This window comes from Chrysochloris asiatica, unplaced genomic scaffold, assembly GCF_000296735.1.
Source record: "Chrysochloris asiatica unplaced genomic scaffold, ChrAsi1.0 scaffold00025, whole genome shotgun sequence".
Lineage (NCBI taxonomy): Eukaryota > Metazoa > Chordata > Mammalia > Afrosoricida > Chrysochloridae > Chrysochloris > Chrysochloris asiatica.
The window spans coordinates 20559096-20573951 of NW_006408543.1; the positions used below are offsets into that span (position 1 = coordinate 20559096).

General features: G+C 43.5%; 1 protein-coding gene across 2 annotated transcripts in view; it reads left to right on the forward strand.

The window, feature by feature from the left end:
* Positions 1-14856, forward strand: part of FOXN3 (forkhead box N3) — a 523145-nt gene that overhangs the window by 494428 nt on the left and 13861 nt on the right. For both annotated transcript variants that reach the window (XM_006839582.1, XM_006839583.1), the window contains one exon: positions 2142-2247. In XM_006839582.1, coding sequence (XP_006839645.1) covers positions 2142-2247 — 106 coding nt within the window. The remainder of the gene's footprint in view (positions 1-2141; positions 2248-14856) is intronic.

Below are 14856 nucleotides of genomic sequence, written 5' to 3' on the forward strand. Positions count from 1 at the left end.
CACATTCAGGGATTGACAGAGATGGTATAGACCCAGGTCCATCTGAGCCCAGAGTCTCGCTCAGAGTCACTATGGTACCTATGGACCACTTCTCTGCTCAGAACCCTTTAATAGCCTTCCCAATGTCCGTAGGATAAAGTCCAAATGCTTCTCATTCCCGATACACTCTGGAAGTATCACTTTTTAATTCTTCCTGTACAATGTACTTTTAATCACTTCATGGCCTTTGTATGAGCCATTTCCTCTACCTTCAGATCCCTACTTACATGGAACTTTCTACAGGGTGTCTTCCCAGATATCTCTGAGTTTGGGTTAGGTGGCTCTGTCCTCACTGTAGTATATTTCCACTGCCTCTTTCTTTCTCTGTCTGTCTCACTTAACTGCAAAGCTGGGGTCAACACTGTGTTCCCATCACGTGGTACCTAGGCAAGGGTTTGGTAGGTGTTTTAGTTCATTAGCATGATTCTATATAGGAGACTGTAATGTTTTTACTGGAAAGAATTTTAACTGTGGTATAGAGTCTATAGATTAAGGTTATTTATCAGTATGGTCCATTGCATTATTCATTTGCTGTGCTCTACATGAAATCACCAAGGCATATATTAAGTAGGATCATCTGAAGAGACCCTGAACCCTGTGGCAATCTGACATTTGCAAGAAGAGTACCCTTACATCAAAGAAACTCTCTCCCACAGTCCCTCCAACAGACAGACAAACACAAAGCCAATATTTTCAGGCAACTTGCATATAGGCTGAAGTACCCACCTACAGACTCCAAAAAATTCTGCTGATCTTTTGCATATGTGTATCCTTGAAAAATATTCATACTTTTCTCCTGAATTTTATTCTACAACTTAAGACATTTCTGTCTAATTTTAAAGTCAATAATCCATTTTGAGTTTATTTTTGTATATGGTGTGAGGTAGGGATTAAAGCTGCTTTTGTTCAAAACGAGGATCCAGTTGTTCCAACGTTCCTGTTCCCCTTGGCATTGTATTTTTGCTGTTGTTAAGTGCTGTCAAGGCAATTCTGACTCATAGCCACCTTATTACTGTTGTTGTTAAGTGCCATAGAGTTGGTTCCGACTCATAGCAACACTATATAGGGTTTCCGAGAAGCAGCTGGTGAGTTTGAATTGCTGACCTTGTGACTCAAAGTCCAGTGTTGATCCTACAGCCCCACACCAGAAGTCCATATAGGACCTTGTTGTTGTTTTTGTTGTTAAGTGCCATCAAGTCGGTTCCAATCCATAGCAACCCTGTACGGGGTTTCTGAGGAGCGGCTGGTGAGCTTGAACCACCAACCTTGCAGTTCAAACTGACTTTGGCATTAACCCACAGCAGGTAGAGTTAGCCACATATGTACAGAGCTATGTCTTGATTCTATTCTGTTCCCTGGTTGGTTTATATGTCGTTCCTCATTGCAAATACCATACTGTCTTATAGAGTAAGTCTTGAAATTAGGTCAAAGAAGTCAAGCAATATACATTTACATCTAAGTAAGAAATTGTGATAGTTTATCATAGCACCACATGATAATAAATTTTATGTTTTTAAAATACCTGGTGAATCTCCTGCCTCAGAGCTGCTGGTCTTTTATCCAGAATGAAGCCTTGAGAGGAAATGGGTGGACATTTCTCATCTATTTCAGCCAATTCTCTGTTTATTATGGTGAAAGACACATGAAGAAGTGCTTATGTTTGGCCGCCTATTGAATTGTGTCAAAATTCTTAAGCTCTCGTCAGGATTTGACTGAAAGTACAAGTGTATTTTCAATAAATGCCAGAAAATAATTTTGGAAACCCACTTTTTCACTCTTACCTTCTCTTTACCTCTGCATCAAGAATCTGGTTTTCCGCGCTTGGTCTGACTTTGCTGGCCAAATCTCACGAAGTAGGTTTCTGTTCTCTGGGTCATCCTCTGTCTCGTGTCTGTCTGTCTCTGTTTACTGTCTGCTTTCTTCCTGCACTGTATGTGTTTTTCTATCCCCCTTTCACCAAAACTTGTCTGTCTGTTCTTCTCCCTCTCCCTCCCTGTCTTTCTCTCTTTCTCTCTCTAAAATATCCAAAATATCTGACGTTGAAGTGAAGCCTCCACAGTTGAATTTATCCATGATGTTTTTTTCCCTTTTTGTTTCTTCAGTTCCTCCGGGAGTGATCCAGAATGGAGCACGAGTTCTGAGTCGAGGGATGTTTCCTGGTGTTCGGCCGTTGCCAATCACTCCCATTGGAATGACGGCAACCATGAGGTAAGGGGTAAAGAGTTGGGGAGGGGTCCCTGTATCCCTTGAAGTCACTCTACCTCATTAAGCCAAGTAAACCTGGTTTGGACATTTCAAAAATGTTCTAGTAACTCCCAGAGACTCCAGTTTAAAAAATGCCAATTTCTCCTTGAACCATCAAATTATCCTGGTTTCTTAGAAGATGAGGAAATAGAGACCAGTTAAATGAAGTCATTATACTAAGAAAGCAGATGGAAAGAGCAATTATGGATGGTCTGTTAACTTAGCTGTCATGGGACTTTGAACTGATTTCAGACCTCGTGGGGCTCCCAGTTCCCTCAGCTGTAAAACAACTCTGTCTCTCAGGAGGAATTGCAGTGAAAAATCAAATGCAAAATTTATCTGTGGAAACTGTTTTGATAAAATAAGTGGTAGCATCATTCCCCAGTTTCTGAGAACAGCACATCAATTGCCTAGGCTTAGGAGCTCTTCCTTGGATAAATGTCTTCTATTCATGCTTCTCACCCCACCACCATCCTGGTTTAGGGTCCATCACCAGCTTAGAACCCTTGCATGCACTAGGGGCAGCTGCTTCTCGGCCCACTCTTGACCACCTATCAGTCTTTGCTAGACTGATTTCCTCAAACATGCCTCTCCACATCGTGGACGCACGTACTATACGATAGTTCAGCACCTACCGCATCCCTGACCTCTCATACCGCTTTTCTACGTGAACCAGGTATCTGGGTCCCAAATAAGCCTCGTATCTGCCCAGCTTCTTCATACCATTTCCTCTGTGTGGATTCCAGACCGCATATCCTTCGTCACAAAGATGATTCTTTCTGAATGAACCCTCCATGCTCGCATCAGACAAATCATGCTTTCCTGTGAACCCATAACCACCATGCTTGGTGTGGCTCTTGGATGAGTTGCCCCTATGTCATTGTAACTTCTGGGTGTCCCTCCATGGAGATCTCACTAAGCACAGGGCCTCCTTGCATGTCACACCATGCTGGGCTCTTGCTGCTCACTTAGAAAAGAGTTGTCAGACTGAGCTGTGTTGTATCTCTTAATAGCAACATCTTGGTGATGATGGATCACATTCACACCTGAAGGCCATAGGACTTTTGCAGTGTCTCATGTCCCAACTGAAATCAATCCAGAAAGTACTTAGCTGGTGCCCAAGGGAGATGCAAAGTTGAAATTTCTTGTGTAAATCTGATGCATGGAATTTCCCCAGCTATGTGGAACTCCTCTATTAGGAAACTTTTTTTTTTTTTTTTAATTAAATGTTTTTATTTTGCATTGAGTGAAAGTTTACAGGGCACATCATCAGCTTCACATTCAACCATTCATATAGCTTGTTTCATTACATTGATTATTATCCCCTCCATATATCATCAGTTAACAGTGTTTCTCTCTATCCTCTTTAGCTTTTTTTTTTTTTTTTGGATGGGGGAGGACTTGCCTTTTTGGAATTTACAGTCTCGGCTTTTAGGGAAGGTTTTTACATTTGTCTGTGGATATCCAGGGCTCATGTATGAGATTACTAACAAGCATTACTGAATAATCAGATGAGGGACAGTTTGCTATGTCTACTAGGTAGCTAAAATCTGATCCTCAGAGCCTATGGTTTGGACGGTCAACAACGCTTGGGCCCACAGGGGCTTGACCTCCTGACCGGGTCTGCACGGTCTGCATCAGATTCCTCCTTATTTATTGTTTGTTTAAGGGACGCTGCCTGTCTTAGGCGGTCAGTGCGAATTCCTCAGTCTTACCAGTCATTGAGACTCATTGCAGCATGGCAATGGCTCTGTCTTAAGTTGCCGAGGTTCCACGTGATCCTTACCCGTCTCTGGCCACACGTCCAGCATAAACAGCCACCATCCGAGGAAGGCAGGGAGGGAGGAGATCGGCTGGGGACCCCATACGCCAGACGTTGCCGGCCCACCACCTGCTCTAAGGTGACCAAGCAGGATCACTATGCTGAGGTTCAGTCAAGTTCTTAGGGGATCTTACTCTCTAGCAGGGGTAGCAAATTAGTAGCCACTCAGTGCTCACTTTGAGAATTACTTATATCATAAATTTGAGCATATAGCTGATGAATATCCACAGACAAGTGTATATTGTTCCACAACCTCCTAAAATGCTGTTGGCTTAAGTTCCAATCAAGTTCTGGATTACTGAAAGATAAAACACAAATCTACTTATACCATGAATAACCTTAGTTGGGAGTGTAATCTGGATATATTGGGTCTTATTTCCCTTAAGCGATCTTCCTTTCTCTAAAGCATTTAGTCTGTTTTGTAAACCTTTGTCTATTTACTCTTGGATCATGTGAGCGAGACTAATATCCTCTATTAGGAAACTTTTGAAAGCCAGAGTGGAAGTCTCTTGATTTCAGGTTAGATCTTGGACCATAAGGATGGACAGGTGAATGAATGGATAGATAACTGTCTTGATCAAGTCACTTTTGACTCCTGGTAACCTTATGTACAACAGAGTGAAACATTGCCCCATTCCTGCGTCATCTTCACAGGAGTCAGAATGTTGAGGTTCATTGTTGTGACAATGGTGACAGTCCATCTTTCCAAGGGTCTCCCTCCTGCTCTCTGACCTTCTACTTCACCCCAAATGATGATGTTCTCCTCTACAGGTCATCCTTCCGGATACCACGGATACCTGATACCATAAGGTTTTTCTTCAGCTAATTTTAGAAATAGGTGATCAGATCTGTCTTCTCAGTCTGTCTGAGTGTGGAAGCTCTGCTGAAACCTATCCACCATAGTTGATCCTGCCGCCGAGATTTGAAAGACTGATGGCATAGCTTTCAGTAGCATGACAACGTGCCAACCAGCACAGTACAGCAAGCTGTGGCAGACAGGTGGTGGATTAGGAGGGAGGTTGAGAGGAGCTAGGAAGAGTGCATGAGTTATAAAACCACTCATCCTTTCTACTAACTTGACAGTGGAGAAACATATGGGAACGGGTCCTTTTCTTGTACTTCTTCAGTATTTCTCTTGGTTCATTAAAGCCACAGTTCTTCTTGTGGTCATAAATGGTGAATCTGTTTTGTGAAGCTAAAATAGCAGTGTTTTTCCTTGACATTGTGAAAGGAACACATTGTGCTTTTCATTCTTGTCTTAAAATCCTTCCGACCTCGCCTCTTAGTTTACCTTTATGCTTATGAAGAATTTGATACTGCTTTGGCATGGAGTTGAGCAATCTATTTTTCATTAGAAGATTTTAAGTGTATAGGTTTCTGTTGTGTCCTATTGATCATTCTTTTAGTGCTTTCAAACATAGCTTTCAGTCTGGTTTTAGCCATCCCTTAAAGAAGGACACAGAAGGTCTAGGCAGAGGAGACAGAGAAACTCGAGACCAAGTTGGCCTGAGCAAGAGCTGCCCTGATGACTTTGTTAGCCTCATGACATCATTAACACAATTTGGTTTGGTAGTACCCCCAACGAGATCGATTAGACACAGTGGCAGCAGCTTTGGGCCTAAACAATAAGATGGCGCAGAACCAGTGTTTTGTTCTGTTGTGCACAGTCAGAACTGACTCAGCAGCACCTTACCACAACAGTAAGTAACCTCTAAAGGCAGCCTCACAACTGGACCAATAAACAACGTCATGGTCAATGGAAAAAAGATTGAAGTTGTCAAGGATTTCAATTTACTTAGATTCAAAAGTCAGTGTTCATGGAAGCAGCAGTCAAGAAATCAAATGCCACATTGCACTGAGCAATTCTTCTTCACAAGACGTCTTTAAAGTGTTAAACAGCAAAGATGTCACTTTGAGGGCTAAAGTGCATCTGACCCAAGCCATGATCTTTTCAGTGGCCTCATATGCATGCGAAAGCTGGGCAGTGAATAAGGAAGACTGGAGAAGAATCAATGCATTTGAATTAGGATGTTGGAAAAGAATATTGAAAGTACCATGGCTGGCCAGAAGAACAAACAAATATGTGTTGGAAGAAGTACAGTCAGAATGCTTCTTGGAAGTGAGAATGGCCAGACTTTATCTCACATATATGTTATCAGGAGGGCCCTGTGCCTGGGAAAAGCTTCATGCTTGGTAAAGTGAAGGGTAAGCAAAAAAAAAAAAAAAAAAAAGGAAGAATACCCCACAAGTGGTTACAACAACAGGCTCAAACTTAACAACAATCACAAAGATGGTGCAAGGCTGGGCAATGTTTTGTCTGTTGTGCAATGAAATGACTGACAAGTGCCTACAGCGTTGGACTCAAATGTAACAGTTGTGAGGATGACACAGGGATGGATTTGACAGCACCTAACAGAGACGCTCTGGTAGCGTAGTGGTTACGAATCGGGCTGCGAACAATAAGGTCAGCAGTTCGAAACTACCAGCCGCTCCGCGGGAGAAAGATGAGGCTTTCTACTCCCGTAAGGATTTACACCCTCGGAAACCCTGTACAGGGTCGCTATGGGTCGGAACCAACTCGAAGGCACTTAACAACAACTTAACAACAGAGACGTCAGAGGAGCCCAGGTTGTGTAGTGGATAAAGCACTTGGCTGCTAATGCATTGGTTTGCGGTTCAAATCCAGTAACCATTCCATGGGAGAAAGATGCAACAGTCAGCTTCCTTGAAGATTGTTGTTGTTAAGTGCCGTCAAGTCATTTCCGACCCACAGTGACCCTGTATAGGGTTTCCGAGGAGGAGCTGGTGAGCTTGAACCACCGACCTTGCAGTTCAAACCAACTTTGCAGTCCAGCGCATTAACCCACAGCACCACACCAGGACTCCTCAAGCTTTGGAAACCCCAAGGGGGCAGTTCTAGTCTTGCCTGTAGGATCCCTATGACTCAGAATCGACTCACCAGCAATGGGTTTAGAGCCTTTATTTGCAATACTAAGGGGAGCTCAGGTAGCATAGTGGTTACGAGTCGGGCTGCTAACCTCATGATCAGCAGTTCGAAACTACCAGCAGTTCCACAAGAGAAAGATGAGGTTTCTACTCCTGTAAAGATTTATAGCCTGGAAACCCTGTACAGGGTCACTATGAGTCAGAACTGACTCCACAGCACTCCACCACCACTGTTTGCAATATTGATGTATTTTCTGTTTTGATTAGAAGATAGCAGAGCAATTTAGCAGAGCAGTGAAGTCTTGTTTCTGTTAAAAATTTTCCTTTCATCTCATCCTGTAAGCACCTCAGTTTGGTTACCTCCAAAGTAAAAGACCACATAACGGTTTCCAGAGCATTAGTCAGATTCAGTTAGGAGACAGAAACCACACCAAGTGTTAGAACAGAGAATTTAATGTAACAATTTATGAACTGCAGTTGTCATTGTTATTGTTAAAGTGTTCTTGAGTCGGTTACCACTCACAGCCACCCTGTATAGAGTTTTCAAGGAGTGGGGGTACAGTGCCTGGTCCCACAGCGCCACATCACACCAGGCCTTCAAGGTGACACGCAGGTAGCAGTCACAGGAAGCAGCTATCGCCTCTAGGAAACAAAGGGGCGAGATTGGATTTGTGCCCCAGGGACTGAGACCTCTGCGGCACACAGATGGGTTCTAGAGTCTTGCTTGAGTTCAGAGGAGGGACCTGTGGGGCTGCTCTCCAGACCTGTGAGGAGGGGCTCTTGTTGCCGGTGGTACCTCGGAAAATATAAAGAAGTCAGTTTTGCAAGTCTTGGGAAAACTGGGTTAAGCAACTGCTACAGGTAGACACTCCTGCTACTCTGGTGACCCAGGAACAGGAAACACATCAGAAAAAGAACATATCTCGGCTTCCTCCACACTTGATAGTCCCTGTGGCGTCCCCTGTTGGCCATACACTGTCTCTATGGCTCCCCATGTTGACCAACCTAACATGGAGCCAGATTATTGTTGTTAAGTGCCATGGAGTCAGTTCTGACTGATAGCGACCCTATAGAGGGGTTTCCAAGGAGCGGCTAGTGAGTTTGAATCACTAGCCTTGTGGTTCAAGCCAACCTTGGGGCCCAGTGCTTCATCCCCCAGCATACGTAGCAAAGCAGAACTGTGACAAATGGCATGTAAAGCAGTCTGGAAGGATGGGTTTAGGGCTGAGAGACACTAGATTCATAATGACACCGCTTGTTTATTGTCTGTTCATGATAAAAGCATGCAGAGTCTAATAAGAGTGACCATGTGACCACTGGAGGAATTCTGAGCAGAAGCCTTTCAGTAAAACCTACAACTGCGTCTGCAGGAACTAGACACGTTACCATTTACATCGATAGAAATAAGCAATAAAGAATGCTATTGTGCCTTCTCAGTAAATTGTCCAAGTACCAAGTCTGCATCTGCCACCCCTATTGGAAATGAAATTAGGAGGAGGGGTAGTAAGCGCTCTTAAATTCGGGATCCTTGCTTTTAATCTCTTGGCCTCTTTGTGCCCCAAGTGCCCAGCAAATACTAGGTTCTCAGATGTTTTCAGAATTAAAGTACCATAAACATAGCTACATAAGTATTTGTAGGATCTGTGTCTGGTAAAAACCCATTAAGCGGCGTTTGGAAGTAAAAACCTTGCTTTGCCTCCGTCACGTTCAATGTTGCTATTATTTGTAGTTTGACCATGTGTCTGTCAGTGGAGGTTGAACATAAAAATAATCCAACCGAGACTGGAACACCCCGATTGCAGTTTGCAGGAACTGCTAGACCCAGGGTTCCTGTGGCCAATGTTTATAGGAGCTGCCGCCCTAGTCAGTTCCTCCCTGGGGCTCAGGCAGGGCTGGGAGAGTCATTAGCACCCACTAAAGACCAGTTTCCTATTCCCTCTGTATGACAGGTTTTCTGCCTTGAGTCAAGTAATTTCTCCTTAAGTGAAAATATTTGTCTTTCAGGGATTTTTTTTTTTTCCCCTCCACTGAGTGGCAAAGGTCATGTTTGTTTGCCTTAACTGTGAACCGGTTATTGACATAGATGAAGTGTTACTTTCATTAGCTGATCATTACACAGCGAGTATTTGCTGGCTTCCTTTGCATATAATTATGATGTGAAATCTCCTTGTAAGAGTATCTGTCAATAGTGTAATTGACTTGACGATGTTGACTTTTTACTCAATAACATCAGAGATTGGCCCAGCATTAAATGTGGAGACCTGGTTATTTTTAAATTTGCCTGGCCATACAGACGCATTATCCTCCAAATCACAGCTCACATGTCTCAAAGTTTTATGCCTGTCTTCTGCTACTTTCCCAGGGAAATGTGTAGCAAAGATTTCAGGGAATGAAACAAAGGAATTTTATCCCTAGAGGAACTGTGTCTGGCCATCTTGGGGAAAAGGAACCTCAGGGTTCTCACATTTATGTAGTTTTGATATGACTCTCAGATTGGGTATCATAGGAGCTCTCCTGGATCTGGGCCACCTTTCTTTCAATTCTGTAGGTTTATATTTTGTTTTGTTTTGTTTTAACCCTCACCTGTTTTATTTCCAACACTTTTTCAGTATCCCAACCAGATGCTCAGTACTTTACGGCTCTTTTTGACCCATCCTGGACACTTCAGGTGGGAGTGGGTGCTCATGGGGTAACCAGTCGATTCCAACTTACAGCGACCCCACGAGTGTCTGAGTAAAACTGCTCCCCAGGGCTGGCAGTGGCTGATTTCCCAGAAGTAGATGCTCAGGCCTTTCTTAGGAGGCACCTCTGGATGGCCCAGCTTTTCAGTTAGCAGCCAGGCGTGGTACCGCTTACACCACTCAGGGACTCATGTGGCATCAAGCGCCGGGGATTACACACAGGCTCCCAGGAGCCAGGTTTCCTTTGTGTCCTGAAGCTGTGTGTCTTGGGCAGGAACACCTGGGTCTCTCATGAGGCAAACAGTACCTGCTTCCTAGATGGTTCGTATTGACACACAGTACATACCTGGCGCAGAGTAAGTGTTACCTGGTAATGGTACATTCATCTAGCCTGTTCTCCATGAATCTTTCTTAGTCATCTTGCTCACCATGTGAGCTATAACTCCCACGCCTTAGGGAAACACTTAGACTGAGCTTCTTAACACTACGTCCAACCAGTTGCCATTAAAGCAACACTAGCTCATGATGCCCCCATATGTGTCAGAGTAGCACTGTGTTCCATAAATAAGGTTTTCAGTGTCAGGCCTTTCTTCTGAGGAACCTCTAGATCAGGGTTTTTCGTTGTGAAATGCCGTTGAGTCGGTTCCGACCCATAGCAACCCTGTATAGGGTTTCCAAGGAGCAGCTGGTGAGCTTGAACCACCAACCTTGCAGTTCAAACGGCTTTGCAGTCTGGGGAACCTTTTTTTCTGCCAAAATTTATAGCATCATACATGGACCTTACAAAATTATCAAAAATTAGCCTGCTCACTCTTCACAATAGCATAAAGATGGAGACAGCCTAAGTACCTGCCCATCAATGGAAGAATGGATAAACAAACTGTGGTACATACACACAATAGAATATTATGCTACCTTGAAGAATAAAAGGAAGCTACAAGCCACAGCATAACATGGATGAACCTTGAGGACATTATGCTGAGTGAAATTAGTCACAAAAGGACAAATATTGCATAAAAGTTAGCCCGCTATATTTGGTCAAACATTTAATTTACTTACCCCTAATATGAGGGACCTCTGGTAGCGTAGTGGTTACGAATCGGGCTGTGAACCACAAGGTCAGTGGTTCCGCAGGAGAAAAATGAGGCTTTCTGCTCCCGTAAAGATTTGCAGCCTCGGAAACCCCATGCAGGGTGCTATGACTGGGAACCAACCACAGCAACAACAACAATGTGATGGCTCAGGAGCTCTGGTAGTGTAATGATTACAAATCAGGCTGCTAACCTTAAGGTTGTCAGTTCGAAACTACCAGCCATTCTGCAGGAGAACGATGAGGCTTTCTGCTCCCGTAAAGATTTACAGCCTCGGAAACCCTGTGCAGGGTCACTATGAGTCTGAACTGACTCCACGGTACTTAACAACAACAATGTGATGCCTGGAGCCCTGGTGTGGCACTGTGGGCTAATCCATCAGACTGCGATGTCCTTTGAACTGTAAGGTCGGTGGTTCAAGCTCACCAGCTGCTCCTTGGAAACCCTACACAGGGTCGCTATGGGTCAGAATCGACTCAACAGCACTTAACAACAACAACTGTGATGGCCAAAGTCCTGGTGTATACTGTGGGTTAATGCACTGGACTACAAAGTTGGTTTAAACCAAAAGGTTGGTGATTCAAGCTCACCAGCTAGCTGCACCTCAGAAACCCTATTCAGGGTCACTGTGGGTCAGAACCAACGCAACTGCATTTAACAACAACAACAACAACAATGTGATGGCTGGAATTGCAACTGCCTTGGCAGGGCTAGACCAAATGGTTTCTAGGGCCCCTGGACAGACCGGATGGTCCTCATCCTTGCTGTAGGCAGACTCAAACCCAGCCATTCAGTTAGAAGCCTTTATCTTTTGCACCATTCATTTTTGTGTAAATTTGTGGTGAAGCCATATATTTTGGAAGATTGATGGCCTGTTGTCTGGAGTAGAAGTCTACCCCACAACATATTTTCAAGTGATAATAAAGTTCCATCTAATCATCTGGCACATAGTAAAATGGTTTAATCTTATGTGGAACTCCAGGAATCTCATTGACACTAGGAATTCCCATGGGCCCTGAGGCAAGTCAGGAATGAATACTGTAATTTTCATACAAAAAGCTCATTTTGATGATCATGTCAAAATAAGAGTCATCAGGAAAACCCATCTATGGTTCCACTGTCTCCATGTCTTTGCTCTTAAGAAGGTGTTTTAACAAGAGTTTAGAAAGTCAGCAACCTCCCATATGAAAATAGGATATATAGTCTGATTATATAATTTGAGAGAGACTTCTGCCATTGATTTTGTGTATGTATGTGTGGCATTGTCTTTGTTTTGTTTTTTAGGACCAGTTATCTACCGACCTTTGTCATCTAGAATCGTTTGTTGTCTTTAAAAATAATGATAAGATACAGTATTAGATTATGCCTTGTAGGGAGAGATGGGTACCAGAAAAATGAAAACCAGGTGGGCAGAGCATGCCCTTGAGTTCCCGTCTGGTGCCCAGTTTCAAAAAACATAGTCTCTTGCTCTTGACACTTACAGTCTAGAAATCGACACAATGACCAGAGATCTTCCTGTGTGAAATTTGATCAACATGTTAGAGTTGCTTCTCATATTTCAAATCTGTAATGCCAAGTTTGAGCCTTTGAAAGCCTGGGTGAGTCTTTTTTCTGTTGCATCAAAAACCCTCTGAATTCCTGGTCATTCTGGACTCTGTCAAATGCAAAGCGATTCCTGGTAAAGCCGACTTTTAGATCATTCGTAGTATTCTGTGTGAGCCAATGCAAAGAGGAAATCATGCTCATCTCAACGGTATAAGAGAACCTAAGCCAGAGATCTTGGAATTGATAGACCCATATGTGTCCCAGAGCAGGCATTGGAGACCCCTGGATCTGCTTGACCTTTGCAACTGTACATCCATGCGAGTGCAGAATTCTCGGGCTGGAAGGAATCTCTCTTCTTGTTGTTGTTAAGTACCTTTGAGTTGGTTTCAACTCATAGCGACCCTGTATAGGGTTTCTGAGGAGTGACTATTCCAACCCAACCTTGCAGTTCAGCACATTAATCCACAGCGCCACACCAGCTGTCACCAAATCTTCTCCAGCTCATAGTGGCTGTACACACAACAGAGGGAAACATTGCTCAACCCTCACAATAGAAGGTTTGTTGAAGCCATGGTATCAATCCAACTCATTGAAGGCCGTCCTCTTTTTTGCTGATCCTCAAATTTACCAATCATAATGTCCTCCGGGGATTGAACCCTCCTGATAAATTGTCCATAGTGAGTCAAAGTCTAGCCAGTTTGCTTCTAATGAACATTCTGCTGGTACTTCTGCAAGAACAGATTTGTTTGTAACACTAGCAGTCTATCTTAGGCTGGGTTCTCTACCAGTCCACTATATATATATATAAAGAGATGTTTACATCAAGGAAATAGCTCACAATTGTTGGCAGGCGGGCCTGGAAGGCAGAATCCCAAGTCCAGGCACAGAGCAGGAATGCAGCACTGGAGTAAGTGCGGCAGCAGGGTGATGGGCGACCAAGGCCTGGGGGTGTGCACTGCAGAATTGGCAGCACAAAAGCATAGGAGCTAGAGAGACAGGAGCAGGCATGCAGAGCCCTGCAGTGGGCATCTGATTTTCCAGGAGCACTCGCCAGGCAGGCCCAGCAGGCAAATATACAATTGAGAAGGCCACTGGCTCAGGTTCAATGAACCAGAGTTTGGAGGACAATCCAGATGCAAGATCCTGATCTAGTGAGAAAGAGCAAGTCTTGGCTGCATGTTCATTATATTGGGAGCAGGCCACACCCTCAAGGAAACCTCCTTTCAGTCGATTGACTGCTCATAGCCAATCATCATAGAGTTAACTATCAACTGCCAAACCACCAGGAACCCTACCTCAATCAAGTTGACACAGAACCCTAACTATCACAGAGGCCGTGGTATATATAATATTCTTCACCCGCACAATTCCAGTGCATCAGTTCTTCTTCAGTCTTCCTTTTTCACTGCCCAATTTTGGCATACATGTTTGGTGATTGAAAGATCTCAGTTTGGGTCAGACCTCACCTTTATTTTGTACCTGAGACTGTGGAGTTAGAATGGATTTGCGAGTAATGTTGGGAAGAACTGTAAACTTATTAGTTAAATGAACCTACATGACTTCCCTCTCCTAGGTAGAATTTGGCACCTGGTTAAACAATATTTTTATATGCCATTTTTAAAAACCACGTGCTACCTGCTTTTCCTTAGTAATTCCCATCATTCTTTGTAGGGTTAATCGTCCATTCAGTTTTCTTAAGCTATTCTCTTTTTAATACGTATTTTTGTTTTGTGATACCTGATTCATCTTCCTTAAAAGGTAACCACAATCCCAGAAACCCTATACCGGGTCACTATGAGTCAGAACTGACTCAACAACACTTAACAACAACATAGTTCTTTTGGTATTACAAACAGTGCTCCAGTAGAAATCCTTATACCTGTCTCCATTTAAGACCCTTGCTCAGAAGTAGAATTGCTGGGTTGAAGGGTATGTGCTCACTTAACTTTACAAAAGCCCAGCAAACTGAACTTGTTTGTTGTTGTTGTTGTTGTTGTTAGGTGCCATTGAGTCGGTTCCAACCCATAGGGATCCTGGATAGGGTTTCCAAGGAGCAGCTGATGAGCTTGAGCCAAACTAAGTGCTATCAAACGGAGAGTAGCTACTGGTGAATCCATCTGTATCAAAATAGACTTAGGTTATACTCCATGGAGTTTTCAATATCTGATATTTCAGAAGTAGGACTCCAGACCTTTCTACTGAAGCAGCTCTTGGTATCCTTGCACCATCAACCTTTTGGTTAACCTTTGAGCCTGTTAACCATCTGCACCATCTAGAGACTCCTCAACTCTACAAGGTACTGCCAAATCATTTTCCTAAGTGCATCTATCCGTTTACACTCCCACCAGCAGACCCCGGTGCTCTTCAGCCTCACACTTAATTTGGAATTGTCTTTCTTTGCATCTCAACTCACCTGGTAATGGTATCTCAATATGCTTTAATTTGTATTTCCTTCATTACTAAAGATGTTGCTCAGGCGTTCGTCTAA